The sequence below is a fragment of the Mustelus asterias genome, chromosome 11, assembly GCF_964213995.1.
Source record: "Mustelus asterias chromosome 11, sMusAst1.hap1.1, whole genome shotgun sequence".
Lineage (NCBI taxonomy): Eukaryota > Metazoa > Chordata > Chondrichthyes > Carcharhiniformes > Triakidae > Mustelus > Mustelus asterias.
The window spans coordinates 40,921,067-40,938,262 of NC_135811.1; the positions used below are offsets into that span (position 1 = coordinate 40,921,067).

General features: G+C 41.4%; 1 protein-coding gene across 2 annotated transcripts in view; it reads left to right on the forward strand.

Annotated features, from left to right (window-relative positions):
- Positions 1-8,965: 8,965 nt before the first annotated feature.
- The window catches only part of pwwp2b (PWWP domain containing 2B), a 58,733-nt gene continuing 50,502 nt past the window's right edge, over positions 8,966-17,196 (forward strand). For both annotated transcript variants that reach the window (XM_078223470.1, XM_078223471.1), the window contains exons 1-3: positions 8,966-9,055; positions 10,123-10,558; positions 14,129-15,772. In XM_078223470.1, coding sequence (XP_078079596.1) covers positions 10,398-10,558; positions 14,129-15,755 — 1,788 coding nt within the window. In that variant the 5' untranslated portion in view covers positions 8,966-9,055; positions 10,123-10,397 and the 3' untranslated portion in view covers positions 15,756-15,772. The remainder of the gene's footprint in view (positions 9,056-10,122; positions 10,559-14,128; positions 15,773-17,196) is intronic.

A 17,196-nucleotide genomic window follows, 5' to 3' on the forward strand; every position in this document is an offset into this window, starting at 1 on the left:
CCACAATGGGAAGATGTGGAGGTACATAATTCCATAGTATAAATTTCTGAATTGCTCATAAAATGATTGTCAAAGTTCAGGCAGAGTAATGCTTTTAAAAATAAAGTTGAACCACAGCAATGGAGAGAAGTAGCAGTGGTGTTTGAGGAAAATCAGGAGAGAAGTATTTCCTCTTGTTGATACAGTGGAGTAGATACAAAACAACAGGCTTTGGGAACACAGTGTGGAAACAGGGAGCAATAGTCCTTTGCAGAAAAGAGGAGTAGAGGTCTTCAGAGGTGTTGCAGATTTGGGTTTTTAAGCTGAATATTTTCTCAAGTCCAGCATTGCCAGTTCTCCATGTGAAACAATGTTTTCTTCTCCAAAATCCAAAGTGTATGGATGAGATTCTCTGGCCTCCCAGTTGCGTGTTTCCAACTGGCAGGAGGTGGTGCGTTGCTTGCTAGCAGCGGGATTCTCTGGTCCTGCCGCTGTCAATGGGAATTCCCATTGATGTCACCCCATACTAGTGGGAAACCCACGGTCGGGGGTGCGCTGCAAGCACGACCGGAGAATCCCACCAGCGTGAATGGCCAGAGAATTCCGACCCATATTTTTACAGTCCAAGTAAAAAAAAGCCTGACGTAGGATCAGAATAGAGAAGTCTCACTTTGAACATTGGCTACTAAAACGTATCACGTTATGTCATGTGAATTCTCCTGATTTTAGCAACAGCATATTGAATAAGCTTTCCTGTAGAATTGACAACTGTGGTTTTGTTTACATGCGATAAATGTAGGAACTGGATAAACCGTCGGCTCAAAGGTTGGCTCCTTTCACTATATTGTTAGTGAGTTATAAAGAAAATGTTATTCAACATATTCACTACCCTCTGAGAGAAGAAATTCCTCCTCATCTCTGACTTAAATGAGTGACCCTTATATAGACCCCCAAACTGCAATGGTGATGTTGGGAATGGCATTAAACACCAAAGTAGTGATGCATGTGATAAGCGAACATCGGTGATCTTAATCAGCACATAGATTGGGCAAATCAAATTAGCCACAATGCCGTAGAGGAAGAATTCCTGGAGTGTATACGGGATGGTTTTCTTGACGAATATATCGAGGAACCAACTAGAGAACAGGCCATCTTAGACTGGGTATTATGTAATGAGAAGGGAATCATTGCCAATCTAACTGTACGAGACCCCTTGGGGATGATCGACCATAACATGATATAATTTTTTATCAAGATGGAGAATGAAATAGTTGATTCGGAGACTAGAGTGCTGAATCTTGATAAAGGAAACTATGAGGATATGAGGTGTGAGTTGGCCTTGATAGATTGGGGAGAGTTACTTAAAGGGATGACAGTGGATAGGCAATGGCAAACATTCAAGGAATGCATGGGGGAACTGCAGCAACTGTTTATTCCTATCTGGCACAAAAGCAAAATGGGTAAGAGGGCTTACAAAGGAAATTAGACAGAGTATCTGATCTAAGGAAGAAACATACAGATTGGCCAAGAAAAATAATAGGTCTGAGGATTGGGAGCAGTTTAGAATTCAGCAAAGAAGGACCAAGGGATTGATTAAGAAGGGGAAAATACAGTACGAAAGTAAGCTTGCAAGGAACATAAAGACTGACACTAAGAGTCTCTATAGATACGTGAAGGGAAAGAGGTTGGTGAAGACAAATGTAGGTCCCCTACAGACAGAAACGGGGGAATGTATAATAGGGGACAAAGAAATGGCCGAGCAACTTAATACATACTTTGGTTCTGTCTTCACAAAGAAGGACACTAATCAGATGCCAGAAATGTTGGAGAATGCAAGATTTAGTGAAAGGGAAGAACTGAAGGAGTTCAATATTAGTAGAGAAATTGTGGGAAAGTTGATGGGATTGAAGACGGATAAATCCTCAGGGCCTGATAATCTACATACCAGAGTACTTAAAGAAGCGGCTCTAGAAATAGTGGCTGCGTTGGTGGTCATCTTCCAGGGTTCTATAGACTCTGGAACAGTCCCTGCAGATTGGAGAATAGCGAATGCCACTCCAATATTCAAAAAGGGAGGTAGAGAGAAAACAGGGAATTATAGACTAGTAAGTTTAACATTGGTAGTGAGGAAAATTCTGGAATCCATTATCAAGGACTTTATAGCAGAGCATTTAGAAAGCAATGGCAGGATCAGACCGAGTCAGCGTGGATTTCTGAAGGGAATATTATGCTTGACAAATCTGTTGGATTCTTTGAAGATGTAACGAGTAGAGTTGACAAGGGGGAACCAGTTGATGTGGTATATTTAGACTTTGAGAAAGCGTTAGACAAAGTCCCGCACAAGAGATTATCGTGCAAGATTAAAATGCATGGCTTTAGAGGAAGTGTATTGAGATGGATAGAAAACTGGTTGGCAGAGAGGAAACAAAGAGTAGGAATTAATGGGTGCTTTTCAAATTGGCAGGCAGTAACTAGTGGGGTGCCACAGGGATCAGTGCTGGGACCCCAGCTATTCACAATATATATTAATGATTTGGGTGAGGGAACAAAATGTAACATCTCAAAGTTTGCAGATGATACCAAATTGGGTGGGAGGGTGAACTGTTCTTCCTGTCAAAGTGCATAATTTCACATTTTCCTACATTATTTTCCATCTGCCAAGTTTTTTCCCACTCACCTAATCCGTCTATATCCCTCTGTAAAGTTTTGTGCTATTCGCACGACTTGCCTTCCCACCCTCTTTATATCATCTGCAAACCTGACAATAGTACATTCACTTTCCTTGTCCAAGTCACTAATATATATTGTAAATAACTGTGGCCCCAGCACAGCACCTGATTTAAGCTTAAGCCCTCAAGAGGGACTTGAACACAGAAGCTTGTGATTTAGAGCAAGTCATGTTACCAACTGAGCCACAGCTGACACATGGGTGAGAGTTACAGCAGCAGATGGGCCGAGGCAGTGCTGATGAGCAAATCCATGGAGACAAAGTAGATGCTCTTTGTGATGGGGCCAGAAGCTCAGCCCAGAGTTGAATAGAATGCCAAAGTTGCAAACAGCCTCACGCAGACGAAGACAGTAGCCAGGGACGGGATGGAATTGCTGGCTAGGGAATGATGTATGTGACAGGATTAGCGGGGGTGGTGATAAGGAGCAGGGTGAAAACAATAGCTTCATTAAATCAAATGGCTACCAACGAAAAACAAGTGCAAATAATGTTTATCAATGGTCTAATTCCAGAGACTTGTGAAAGAATGCGTCAGTTCTGTAAATTGATCCTGATCCTATATGTTGTTTTCAGTTTAATCAATCCACATATGCAGACAACATGGTAGACAGTATGTCTAGACCGATGCATTCCTCCCTGAGAAATAATTTGAGCACCGATTCTACCACAAATCGTAAAAATTATTTGACACAAGCAAAAAATCAATTTGCCATTGTGAGCACAGTACATTGCAGAAGGAATAGTGGCATTTGGGAGACAGAGTTGTGGCAGTAGGTGCAGTGGTAAAAGCAAACTGCTGGAATCTGAAACATGAATAGAAAATACTGGAAAATCTCACAGGTCTGACAGCATCTGTGGAGAGAGAATAGAGAATAGAGCTAACCGCCGGAATTCTACTGCCCTGCTCGCCACAGAATCGGAGCGGGCGAGGGGCGGACAATAGAAATGGCCATTGACCCCGGCGGGAATTTCTGGTCTCGCTCAAGAGAGGCCGTAAAATCCTTCCCAATGTTTCGAGTCTGGATGACCCTTCGTCAGGAGCAATGGTGTTTGGAAGGAACAGAAAAAATCTTAGGCATGTCAAGAATTTGAATCATTTTCAATTATGGAGAAGAATATTGTCGGGGAGGGCAGTTCAGATAAAATACAGGTAGGTAGAACTTGGGAGTGGCAACTCTTCGAATACAGTGGGATAAACAACTCCAAGTGCTGTCGGAGATTATCAATTTTAATTTTAAAAATACTGAGACAACTTTAAAAATAATGCACACATGGGAAGAAAGTGAAAATGCCACAATGCAGACAAATTCACAGATGGAGCTCAGCACAAGAAAGCTTAAGGGACCTAAGCCTCATTGGTGATGCGACAGATAGATATTGCAGGTAAATCTTAAAATTAAACTGGGAAATTACTATTAGCCTGCCATCTACTGGTGTCATGATGTGGAGATGCCGGCGTTGGACTGGGGTAAACACAGTAAGAAGTTTAACAACTCTGTTTGTGAACAGAATTCCCACTCACCTGAAGAAGGGGCTTAGAGCTCCGAAAGCTTGTGTGGCTTTTGCTACCAAATAAACCTGTTGGACTTTAACCTGGTGTTGTTAAACTTCTTATTGTATCTACTGGTGTCACAGGGACACCTAGCTGGTTGTTATATGCCAGTTTACAATTGGAATATGTGACCCATACAATAATTTTAATACAGGTTTTCTGAAAATATAGAAAGTTGAGATTGATTTGATTGAGTTTCTTAGAATTTTGAAAGGAAAAGGTAGGGTAGATGAAGAGAATCTTTTTGATGTGGGAGTCTTGGACACGGTGGCACAATGGTTAGTATTGCTGCCTTACAGCGCCAGGGACCTGGGCTCAATTCCTTGGGTGACTGTCTGTGTGGAGTTTGCATGTTCTCCCCATGTCTGCATGGGTTTCCTCCAGATGCTCCGGTTTCCACCCACAGTCTAAAGATGTGCAGGTTAGGTGGATTGACCATGCTAAATTGCCCCTTAGTGTCCAAAGATGTGTAGATTTTAGGTGGATTAGCCATGGTAAATGCGCAGGGTTATGGAGATTGGACGGCTGGGGGTGAGGAGACATTGGGTCTGGGTAAGATACTATTTCGGAGAGTCAGTGCAGACTTAATGGGTCAAATGGCCTCCCTGTAGGGGTTCTATGGCTAAACCACGACAGCGAGGGTTTGACAACAAACTCTGCAAGTCAACAAATGTCTTAGTGTACAGTGCAGTTGTCAAAAGCACATTATATTGTAGTGAGATCTGGACTGTGTACCAGCAACACATAAGATAGCTCCTTCACTGCAATGTTTCCTCAGTACTGCATTTCAGTGTCAGCTTCGATTGTTGAGCTCTGGGCCTGAGGGACTTGAACCTAGAGGCTTGTGAGTTAGAGGTAAGTCCTATTACCAACTGAGTCGCAGCTGACACAAGAGATATGAAGCCAAGGAAGATGGATGGAGTTAGGGTAGAGATCAGCTATTATCTAAATCAATGAAGGAAGTCTGTAAATGGGCTGAAAGGACCACTTCTATTCTTATGGGCTGGATTTTCCCTGCCCCAGGATTGTGAGTTTGGAGGTGGGATGATCTAGGAAAATAGAGGTGAGGCATGTCGGCATGACACCCTAACACATTCCAACTGTGGGAACTGTGATATATGTATATATATTGTATGTTGGGGTTTGAGGTGTGAACTGCCCTTTAAGTGTGTGGGTCAGGTGAACCTGGGCAATTAGCTCCTCTCAGTGTGGCATCCTGTTGGCAGTTGTAGATCTGACTGAGAATCAGTGCACAGCTTAAATAAAGCGCTCTCAGTGTTCAACTTATTAAGCCTACCTCATGATTATTTATGCACCCTTAGTCTATTCGGGCATACATAATAAGAACTTTCGCAGGTCTCCTGGTGGGATCTCTAATACTGCTGCCCTCTGATTGGGCCAGCAAACTGTTGTCCTTAATAGGATGGCAAAAGTGGAGATGACCAGTTAGGAAGATTGTATCACCAGCTTCGCCATCAGCAAGTGTGGGTTCAGCACCCTCATTTGGTGCTGATGTTGGGGACCTGAAGCCTGGGGAAAATGTGACCAAATGTTTCCAATATCCTGAAAAGTCTAAAAAACCATACAGAGAAAGTTTAGAAAATTGTAGATGAAAGATATGCCTTCTGAAAACTCAACCAGTCAGAGAAATCTTGCCTATATTTAAAACTAGTTTTTTAAACTAGAATCCAAGCTCATACATTGCCATGGATATAGCCAAGACTATGGGCAGAATCTTGTACCCACCCCATGGCAAGTAGGGGGCATTTAATTGAACAGGATGATAGCGCCACCTTCCCACCTCCACTCCGTTTAAATCCAGGAAGAGAAAGCCCATGGGTGGCCTTCCTCCTCTCCCACTAATTGAGATCCTTAAGTGGGAAATTAATGCCCACGTAAGGGCCTTATCCCATCACTGCTGGTATTAATCCAGTGCCAGGGGTTCACCATGCAGGAAGCATGACAAAGAAACTCTGGCATGTTTACTCGTGGGCTCCTGAGAGAAACCCTCATTCAAAATCATTCAATGCATTGGGAAGGGGCATGCCCACTGAAAGCCAGAGAACACATCGTGAGGCTTTGTCAGGAACACACAGAGGTGAAGTTGAGGCACCAGAGAGAGCGTGACATTCCAAGCATCAGCTGCTCCACATGTGGTAGAGACTGCAAATCGAACAATGGACTTATCATAGAATTAAAGAATCATAGAATCCCTACAGTACAGAAGGAGGTCATTCGGTCCATCGAGTCTATACCGATCACAATCCCACCCAGGCCCTATTCCCACAACCCCGTGTATTTACCCTGCTAATCCCCCTGACACTAGGGTCAATTTAGCATGGCCAATCAACCGAACTCGCACATCTTCGGTCTGTGGGAGGAAACCGGAGCACCCAGAGGAAACTCACACCGACACAAGGAGAATGTGCAAACTCCACACAGTCAATGACCGAGGCCGAAATTGAACCGGGGTCTCTGGTGCTGTGAGGCAGCAGTGCTAACCGCTGTGCCACCGTGCTGCTCTTATCTGCCACCTCAGAACCCACAGAACCACAATGGAAACAAGTATTCCTTAATCCCAAGGGATTAAGAGAAGAGATGTATCCTCCGTACAACCTATAATTTCATCAATCTAGTCTTCTGTTTAGGACAAAATGAATAGCAAGCATGTGCACTAAATGTTCAATGTGAACAGATAAATGAGAAGGGTGAGGAATTAGGAGTTAGAAGCCAAATAGAATGCTCTCAATCTTGTCGGTAGTAAACTTGAGTAATTTATGTTCCATAATTGATGCCACACAAGCAGTAGGGCAGCATGATAACAGTGTTGGAGTAGGTGGTGATGGAGAGTTAAAGCTGGCAAACTGTAGCACATGTGTAGAAGCTGGCCCCAAACTTATGGATAATATCATGAACGGGCAACGTGCAGATCATAAATGGGGGCTGGGAATAAACATGATGAGGTATTGTGGTATGATGAGGGTAAGGAAGGAAACCATTCCAAATGAGCTCACAATATTGGGACAGATTGAAGTCAAACCATGCAAATGGACTGCCTAGGAGAAGTGATGGAGGAGAATGGAGTGGCCAACTCTATTAAAGGTCGCAATAAGATATTGTAGGTTGTGCCAATCAAAGGGATAAGTTTACTAAATCCAAACCACATACAACACATTTAATGGGTGTTTTTATATATCAACAAACATAACATATTACTTGAAGTTCAGTACAGAGTTACAAAATGCTGCAAGTAATATTTCTTTGAAGAAAAACACATGCTACTGCAGATGGAATTGCAAGACTTGGGTTAGTATCCAACTATGAAAGTGCAGTGTTCCTAAATGAAAACGTAACAACTGTTAAGATATTCGCTCAGTAGTTTTTTGGGGGAATTTTAAAATGAATTTTAATCATTTTGATTTGATTTGATTTATTATTGTCACATGTATTGGGATACAGTGAAAAGTATTGTTTCTTGCACATTATGCAGGCAAAAACATAGCATTCGGTCCATCGAGTCTGTACCGATCACAATCCCACCCAGGCCCTATTCCCGCAACCCCACATATTTACCCTGCTAATCCCCCTGACATGGGAGCATGGCCAATCAACCCAACTCGCATAGGGGAGAAGGAAAGAATAGGGTGCAGAATATAGTGTTGCAGTTGCACATAGGGTGAAGAGAAAGATCAGCTTAATATATAATAGGAGATTTAAAGAGAACATTTTTAGAAAGTTTAAAGGAGTTAGAATTAAGTTTTAAGAGAATCGAATGAGAGTAAAAGATGGAATTATAGGGTATGCTGGGGACAGCTCGCAAGAAGTCGCCTTGCTCCAGCGCCATCTTTTCATTTGTTGGGCCACATTCTATGCTTTTCTTTGAGAGAGTGAGGATGTTCCGAAGTGAGAATGCAACAACTGTCAAGGTATTCATTCAGTAGTTTTTTTGGGGGGGTCATTTTAAAATGAATTTTAATCATTTGTTGTGTTCTAATCTATTCTGTTGCTTTTAAGAGGATGGGGATGTTCCCAAGAGGATTTTACAGTTACAGAAATGATTTTGTTTTGATTTGATTTATTGTCACATGTATTGGTATACAGTGAAAAGTATCATTTCTTGCACGCTATACAGACAAAGCATACCATTCATGGCGAAGGAAAAGGTGCAGAATGTCGTGTTACAGTCATAGCTAGAGTTAAGATCTGATTTTGGCTTTGATTTGTCCTTTTTTGCCAGAGAATTGTCCGACAGCAGCACTGGGGCAATGGTAAATGAATTTGCCTGTGCCTCACAGCGCCACGGACCCGGGTTCGATTCCCGGCCAGGGTCACTGTCTGTGCGGAGTCTGCACGTTCTCCCCGTGTCTGCGTGGGTTTCCTCTGGGTGCTCTGATTTCCTTGCACAGTCCAAAAGATGCGCTGGTTAGGTGCATTGGCCATGTTAAATTCTCTCTCAGTGTACCCCAAACAGGTGCCGAGTGTGGCGACTGGTGGATTTTCACAGTGACTTCATTGCAGTGTTAATGTAAGCCTACTTGTGACTAATAACTAAACTAACTAAATGAAGTGAGCAGAATGAGTTGGTGGCACCGCAGCTAACCATGACGAGTGACATTATGATGGAGCCACGAGAGGACGCTGTCTGGTGCTTCCGCAAGACATGGTTTGTATCGCCTTATTAGTCATCTTGCTCATTAGGCCACTGTGGGGCGTTTGGTGCTGGGAGCTTTAAAGACTTCAAATGGTGTACCTTCAGGAAGCCGTCTACGTGTAGTGTTCAGTCGGTGCAATCTCAGGTATTATTTATTGCTTTTTTTTGCGGGGTGGCGGTTCTTTATTTTTAAAAGCTTTCAGATGCGTTCTAAGATGTCGCTGCAAAGTAAAACCTCATTTAATCTCCTCTTCCTGATCTGTTGAAGGTGCATAGCTCTCGGTTTCAGAATGACCAGTTTAAACTTTCTGGTTAATTGGCTTGTGTTCCTCGTAGGCCAACAGTGTGGATTTATTTATCTATTGTTCTAAAACCAGGGTTGCGAAGTAATTTGAGCCTGAACCTTGCAGGACGAGATGTATGTTTTAGCACTATAGTTTCTTACTGCATATTTTTTTTAAAAGATGGCATGGCTACTTTAAGATGTTGGCAGTTAACTGCATGGCTGTTTAACCCTGCTTGGCTGTATTCGATAGGCCTGTGGCCAATGCAAGAGGCTACATTTTATTCTGACGCCTGGAGATACCTTTCAATTTTTGTTGAGGATCTCGGAATACTAATTGGTTATAATCCATAATTGAAAGCTACCTACATAAATAGTCCAACGCCAGCAGCTGTTCAGAAGTGCAATATGTATGATTTCCATCATGCAAAGAATGAACACAGCTGAATCCTAATTAAGTCTCTCCAATTTCCCCTGAACAATTCTGCTTGGGATGAGGATGATATTTTAATTGTGTGAACTGCAATGAGAGCCTGTGGAAGTGGATCAGATGTGTTTTTGGAGAGGGAGGAATAGAAGATTTTTAAAAATATATTGTATTCTATGAAGTGATGGTGTTGTAATATTGCAAACATTTGTTTTGTATATTGCAGTGGTTTTATTCGAGGTGCTGTTGTAATCTTACAAACAGTCGTTTTTAATATTGCAAATGGTTGATTTATATAAAGTAGTGTTGTAATGTGTTCATTTTGCAGACGGGAGTTGTAATATTGCAAACAGTAGTTTTATATGAAGTGATGGGTGTAATATTGTAAACAGTAGTTTTATATCAAGGGATGATGTTTATTTTGCAGAAAGGAGTTCTTGTAATATTGCAAACAGTTTTGTATGAAGGGATGGTGTTGTAATGTGTGTTGTTTGTTTTGCAGACAGGAGCTGTACTCCAGCACTGGGACTCCCAGCCTCTGCTGCTACTGCCGCCGCCGCGAGCTCCGGGGATGGGATGGGGCGCATGCGCCTGCCGCTCCGCTCCGGGCCCTGTGACTGAGCGCCCGGCCTTTTGATTGACAGGTGAAGGGCGAGGCGCGGGCACGGGGTGGTGGGGGGAGGGGGCAGCGCTCGCTCCCGCCCGCCCGCCCGCAGCGTCTCCCCCTCCCCCACCCACCCGGCGTTAACCACCACCCCCCCGCCACCGCCAGCCAACATGGCGGCGCTGAGCCCGGAGCCCGCAGCCGCAGCGGGGAGACTCCGGGCGGGCGCCCAGCTCTCGGTCACGGTGGAACACGTCGTCAGCGGCACCCTGGTGGTGTCCACCAACTTCGGAGGGAGCAGCTTCACCGGCGTCCTGATAGACATGGCCAAGAAGTAAGTCCTCTTTTCCCCCCTCAACACCCTGAGCTGGGAGTCACCCACATTATAGACTGTGAGCACCAGGCCTTCAGCATGGGGGTGGCTGGGTGGACAATTGGCCTCAGATCAAACACGCTCTCACTTTTGACCATCCTTTTCAGATAAGGTGGGGAAAATAATTTACGACAAGGTGCAACTATTTTATGATGCCCAGTACCACTGTTCCCATGTAACCATTGGCACTCTTGTTATTTGAATCCTGAGTGTCATCCAGACCAGAATAATTTTAAAGAATTGTTAGCCTCCATAGTTTACTTAATATTCAGATGCAATTTCTTCAAAACACTCCATATAACCATTATATTATTGACACTTGTCATTGCAATCCTGGATTTTGAGAGTATCGCCCAGACCAGAATAATTTAGCACAATTGTTGCCCTATACAGTTTGATAATCAAATGCAAGTTCTTCAACATAACACCTTTCAAAACACTCCATACAATCATTGTTATTGGAACCCTAAATTTTGTCATCCAGATCAGAATAATTTTAAAGAATTGCTATCCTATACAGTTTAATAATCAAATGCAATTTCTTAAACATAACACCTTTTCAAGGAGTGAATGGATATTGCACAGTAAACAATTACTGTATATTTACCTATTGACACTTATCTTAAGCTTACAGCTGCCATATTTTTAAACAAATGGTTAAGTTCAGGTTACAGTAATTGAAGAATTCACTACCACTTACAGTATGTAGATCCCCCATCTTTCTTTTAATAAAGAGCAGGATAAAAATCAATATGTAATTGGTCTATCTTCTGGTTACCTTGTGAACTTGAGATTCAAATGTCATTGTGTTATAATTCCGGTCTGAAACTCCAAACAGCTTTCTGAATCCCACCTGGAGCACAAGTTTTGCATCTTGAATTTGGCTAGGATAACCATGATATGTTTCATTTAAGGTGTGACTTAAATGACTCAGCTTTTATCAAACAAGGTTCATTTAAGAATACAATTAATATGTATAGAAAAAAATTAGCAATAACTTTTACCAATTACAATCAATCGTGATGTAGTATAACCCTTAATAAATATTCCAATCAAACAAAACTTCCCATAGACAAAAAACACTTTCCACCCGTTTAACACAGCAAGGACTAATGATCATGTGATTCTGGAACTGACTCCTTTGGTTGGAGAATTGAAACCGACTTCTCAGCCTTGTAACTTCTAGCAACCCTCTGGATATACCCAGAACGAATTGCAGTCAGAACAGCTTCCCAGAACACCAGGAAGATTCTCTGGTCAAGCCACCAACAGCAGATTTTCGACTACAGGAAGTCAACAAGTCTTCCTTTCAGTGAACCAGCAGAATTTCCAAAACCCGAGAGAGAGAGACACTTCTTTTCAGCTTGATGTCCCTTCTAAGTTAAAACTGCTGCCAGCCAAACAGAAAATGAAACCTTAAATTCACCAGGAAGGAAAAAAGCCTGTCCAAAACACATGACCTTCCTCCTAACAATGCAGGGTCATAAAAGATCCCAGAGTAAAAATAAACCAACCCCATTCAAGTAGCAATAAAAGGACTTCTACAGGCAAAGCTGAAAGCTGCAGAGAACATGATTTAAAGAAAAATCTCTTGAAGGTACACTAATGTCACAATTGTCTTTCACATATATTGCCCTAACCTAAAATGCAGTGAAATCACATGATGCAAAATCTTCATTTAACTGGCATAAACATGAGGTGTTTTATCTGACTGAATGTTATACATTCATACTTGTTCAAGGATAGCTAGGCATGATGCTCACAATATGTCCTGTTGCTCCTTCATTGTGGTAATGAGAGAATTCTGGCTATGTTTTTATAGCCTGTGCATTATTTTAAATGTTGCAAAAGAGTAAGTAAATATATTGGCTCAAACTGGAAGAAAGCCTTAGATAATAGTGGAGCTCCACCTGTAGTTGAGAAATTGAACGTGAAAAAAAATCTGCAGATTTCCTTTTTATCTCAACTTCCCTGTAAAGTACAAATGGTTCTCCACTTTTTCTTGATTCCGCTCAAATTGTACTTGAAGGATACTCTTGGTATTGGATATGTCCTTGCCCTACCATTTTTGGCTCTTTTGAAGGATGGGAGGACAAGAATTACCTTTTTGTATTCGGCTTCACAGCATTGGAAATGGTTATATTGTGTTGGGTCTCTATTTACCCTTCCACAGCCTCCCTCTTTAGAACACGAAAAATCTGCAATAAAATCAAGCCTAAAATGTTCATTACTGTGGAGCAGCTGCAGTGCAGTTGCAATCCTTTTTCCCTGGTGAGTCTACTCTATTGAAATAAAATGCATACCCTAGGTTCAATCTTAATTTTACAGGGCCAACATCGACTAGGGCGGGAAGTAAGGAAACAAACAGTAAAGCATCAAAACAAAGAGCTTTCCACTCTTGATTGTTATTGGCGGATCCAGTGGTGATAGTTATTCTGGCTGTAATACTGCCAACCTCCAAGATTCGCTTGTGGAATGGTCACTTGGATGGGTCTTGGAATGGCCACTTGGATGGGTTATGAAATGTCCCATCTATGTATTTTTCTTGACCTCTTTTCCCCCTACCCCTCCCCTGCCATTGATTTTGGTATAGGGTGGAGGAAGCTGGCTGTACTACTTTTGTAAGATGTTCTCAAATTTGAGTTGTTGGCTGGGTGATTGGAGTTTCTCAAGTTCCCTTTTTTTCAGATTGGTAATTTAACCGTTACTTAAAATCCAGCCCCCTGCCCCCAACATCATTTCTCAATTTATCATTACAGGCTTATTGCAGTTGCAAACCTGGACTTGATTACTCTTGTGTAGTCATCATTTACACCACTTAATATAAAAATAAATTGGAGCTGTTGGGTATGTAAACCAGTAAACTGTCATGGATATGCTGTAGTTAATCCTTTGAATTGCTGCCTGAAATATCACCCCAATAAAATATTGTGAACTTGGTCTAATTTCTTCTATTCTACTTAGTCTATTTTTTCTTATTCTAACAGGATTATTTGCAGATGTCATGTGTTTAAATCTGCATCCTCCCTAATATTTGCAGGAAATAGAATATTGTGGAGAAGTTTTTTTAAAAACCAGTAGGTTCTGCTTTGGTTTTTAAACTTATTTTTTTCTCTACCTGCCCTTGGAATAGATTGGCCATGCTTATTTTAATCATGTGATTACGTAGTTGTATACGTGCCATTTTATCATTGGATTCAAATTTCTGCAGCTTCCATTCCAGACTCTGCCTTTCATTTGACTCCGCAAATATTAGAATCTTTAATCCAGTGAATCTAGACAATAGGATAATATAAATATGACTGAGCTGTCTTCAGTGACATAATCTGCTACGTAACTAAATTTTCATTATTTGAGTTATACAATTTTAAAACCTTAAGCCTTACAATTGGATTTGTCAAGTGCAGGTATTAAAAATGAGAATTTTCATGCAGGATTAATAAATGCAATACATAAGTTGTATGAATTATGTTCCAAGTCAGGGTGGCTATTCATTTTTTTTGTTGTTTCTTGAATACTTGTATTTGCCAGGTCTGGTTTGTATGGTTTTCTCCCAAACCAATTTGCCAAGCAAGACGAGTTTCCTGCAGAGTCATGCACCGGTGAAGTCCTCGATGGTAAAGAACAGACAGTCTGTCAAACTGAGTCACAGCCCTGCAACGTGCAATTTTCCAAGATAACAGGCAGAGAACCAGCTTCACCTCTTCAGCCATTAACAGAAACTGTGCCTTGCCTTGCACCTTATTGTGAAGGTGTGCCTCTCCCACAACCATTAGTATTGAGACAGACTTACAATCAATGGGTGCCCCAGCCGCCACTTCGGACAATCAAACGTACAAAAAGGCGTCTGTCAAGGAATCGTGATCCTGGTAAACTTATTATGAGCACCATTAGATTGCGGCCGAGACAGGTACTTTGTGAAAAGTGCAAAAACACACTAAATCGGGAGGAAGATGATGATGATAAAGATAAACTCAACGGTAAGAATGAGAAAAAGACTAGCATGGAGGAAAACGAAAAGAGGAAATCTGAGGTTATGTGCTGTGAAAATAGGAAAATAAAAAAGGAAAAGAAGGATGATAAATTTTCTGGTGAGCTGGTGCATCGAAGCCCAGTGATAAAAATATCATATAGCACTCCTCAAGGTAAGGGAAAGGTTGTAAAAATCCCCTCTCGGGTACATGGTTCGATTGAGCCTTTTTGTCCAAAACGGTTATTGCAAAATGGAAGTGTGGACGAGGACAAGAACACAAATTGTGAGGAAATGGAAGTTCTTCCAGAAAAGTCATTCTCTGGTCCACCTGGAACCATTCCAAAGCTAAAACTGACTAGACCTTTGCATTCCAATGCAGACATCCCACCTCCTAGAATTCGATTAAAACCTCATCGGCTCAGTAATGGGGACAGTGTTGCAATTTATAAAGCTGAGCTTGTAGATAATGTAAATAGTGATGTGCAGCCTGCAAGGAGATCAGATAACGGTACAATTCATTCTGAAGAATCTACAGGAAAAAGTTCAGTAGAGACATCAGGGAGTTCTGGAGAGGAGGACCAATGGCGGTACAAAAGGAGTCGTCGAAGCAAGGATCAAAATGATCTGACTGTGTATTTAAGTTATAGGAAAAAAAGAGCAGATTCGTCAAGTTTATCAGTTTGTAGTAACGATAGTCTAGATGAATCAAAGTCTTCTAGTTCAGAGATGACTTCGCCAGAAGTAATTGATTTTGCACCTGGGGATGATGCATCTGTGTCATCATCTTCCAAAGAAGAAAAGACAGTGCCTCCTTTAACTGTGAGACTTCATACCAAAACTGTAATGAAATGTGTAACAGCTGAAGGCAGGACTATATCTGTCGGAGATATAGTTTGGGGGAAAATACATGGCTTCCCCTGGTGGCCTGCACGCGTTCTCAGCATTAGTATTAACAAGAAGGAAAATGGGGCTCCACAGTGGCAAGAAGCCAGAGTGTGTTGGTTTGGATCACCTACAACATCGCTGCTTTCTGTATCAAAAATCTCCCCTTTTTTGGAGTATTTTAAGTTGAGGTTTAACAAAAAGAAAAAAGGGGTATACCGCAGGGCGATAACTGAAGCTGCCAAGGCAGTTGATCACCTGACACCTGAAATTCGATCTCTTCTGTCACAATATGAAACTTAACTGAGTCACCACAACAAGTAAGTGACAAACTTTTTTTAAAATTTTGTTCACCCTTAAAATGTTTAAAGCAATTTTTCATGTCGGGCAAGGCTATTGCTTCCAATATTGCTCTCTGTGCAGCTATAGAATCCAGTCAACCAAGTCTGCAGATCCAATATTATTGCAATGCATGTTTCTAGCTAAGAACATGTCTTAAAACACACCAAAATATAGGTAAGGAGTCTTTAGTCCAATAGTCGTTGCCACACCGTCATGCCTCATGACTATATCATGATTGGATATCACCTACACCCAAACTGCTGGGGCAACGAAACAATGTTTAAAACCCATTATTGATTAGGAGGTGAGGGGAGATCTCAGAACCAGACCAGCAGGTAATTGGCCATGCTTTTTGTTTTGCCATTTTTTATAAAATGTGATTTCTACCCTTGCTGGGAAATGGTGCAGGTTTCTGAAGATATGCAGAGAATCATCACTTTAATAGGTCTACAATCAATACAGGGTTTGGGATTTTTGGTGGGCAGATTAGGGACAAAAGATCAAACATCTAACCTGGCCCTCAATTTTGAGCAACTTCTACAGATGACCCCTCATCTTCCTAAATCAATTTTTTTTAAAAGGCAGTCTAGTCCTTCAGCTATTTCAGGTACTGTACTTCCTATCAATTCTATATATCTGTCAAGCAAATAGACATAACATTTTAAGCCTTTCGTGTGAATAAGGTTATTTTAAGCAAAGAATCATTCTTGGAGGTTTTCTTGGCATTTCCAAAACCTCTGTAATTCATCAAATGAGTCCAAAACTGAATATGGTATTCTAAATAAATGTAGTTTTTTAAAATATTTGAATAGGTCTGTTGATACAACCTAACTGTTTTGCCTAAAGCTCCATGGCATTAATTATGACTTTTTTTGTTATAAACTATAACGCCAAGACCAAGTGTATAACACTGCACTTGATATCTCGGTAAAATACAATTTACTCCAGTTTGGCCCATTCACCCAGTAAATCTTTGCTGCAACAATTTATCTTTGGGAGAGTTAACCTCCACTCTCCCAACACCTATGTAAATTTTGTTATCTGCCATGATCCTGCTAAGCTGCGCTTGGCAGCACAGTCACTTGGAAGGTAACACATGTGCTTTGTCCATTTTAAGTACAGCACAGCTGTGTGGATGGAAACGAAAAAAATTCAAGGAAACATTTATCTTTTGCCAAATTGTGGACCATTTCATGACTAGGTATCTTATGAAGATGAGGCCCTTTTTTAAAAAAGCACTATCATTGATCCCTGTAAGGACACCACATCACTGGGGTCCTGGGTAGTTCCATAGCCATTAATAACTTCCTGCTTATGTGAATTCAACCAATTCTTAATCCATTATACTTCATTAAAGGATTTCTAATGTTTCTGCATCCACCTGTTGAGTAACTTTTTAAAA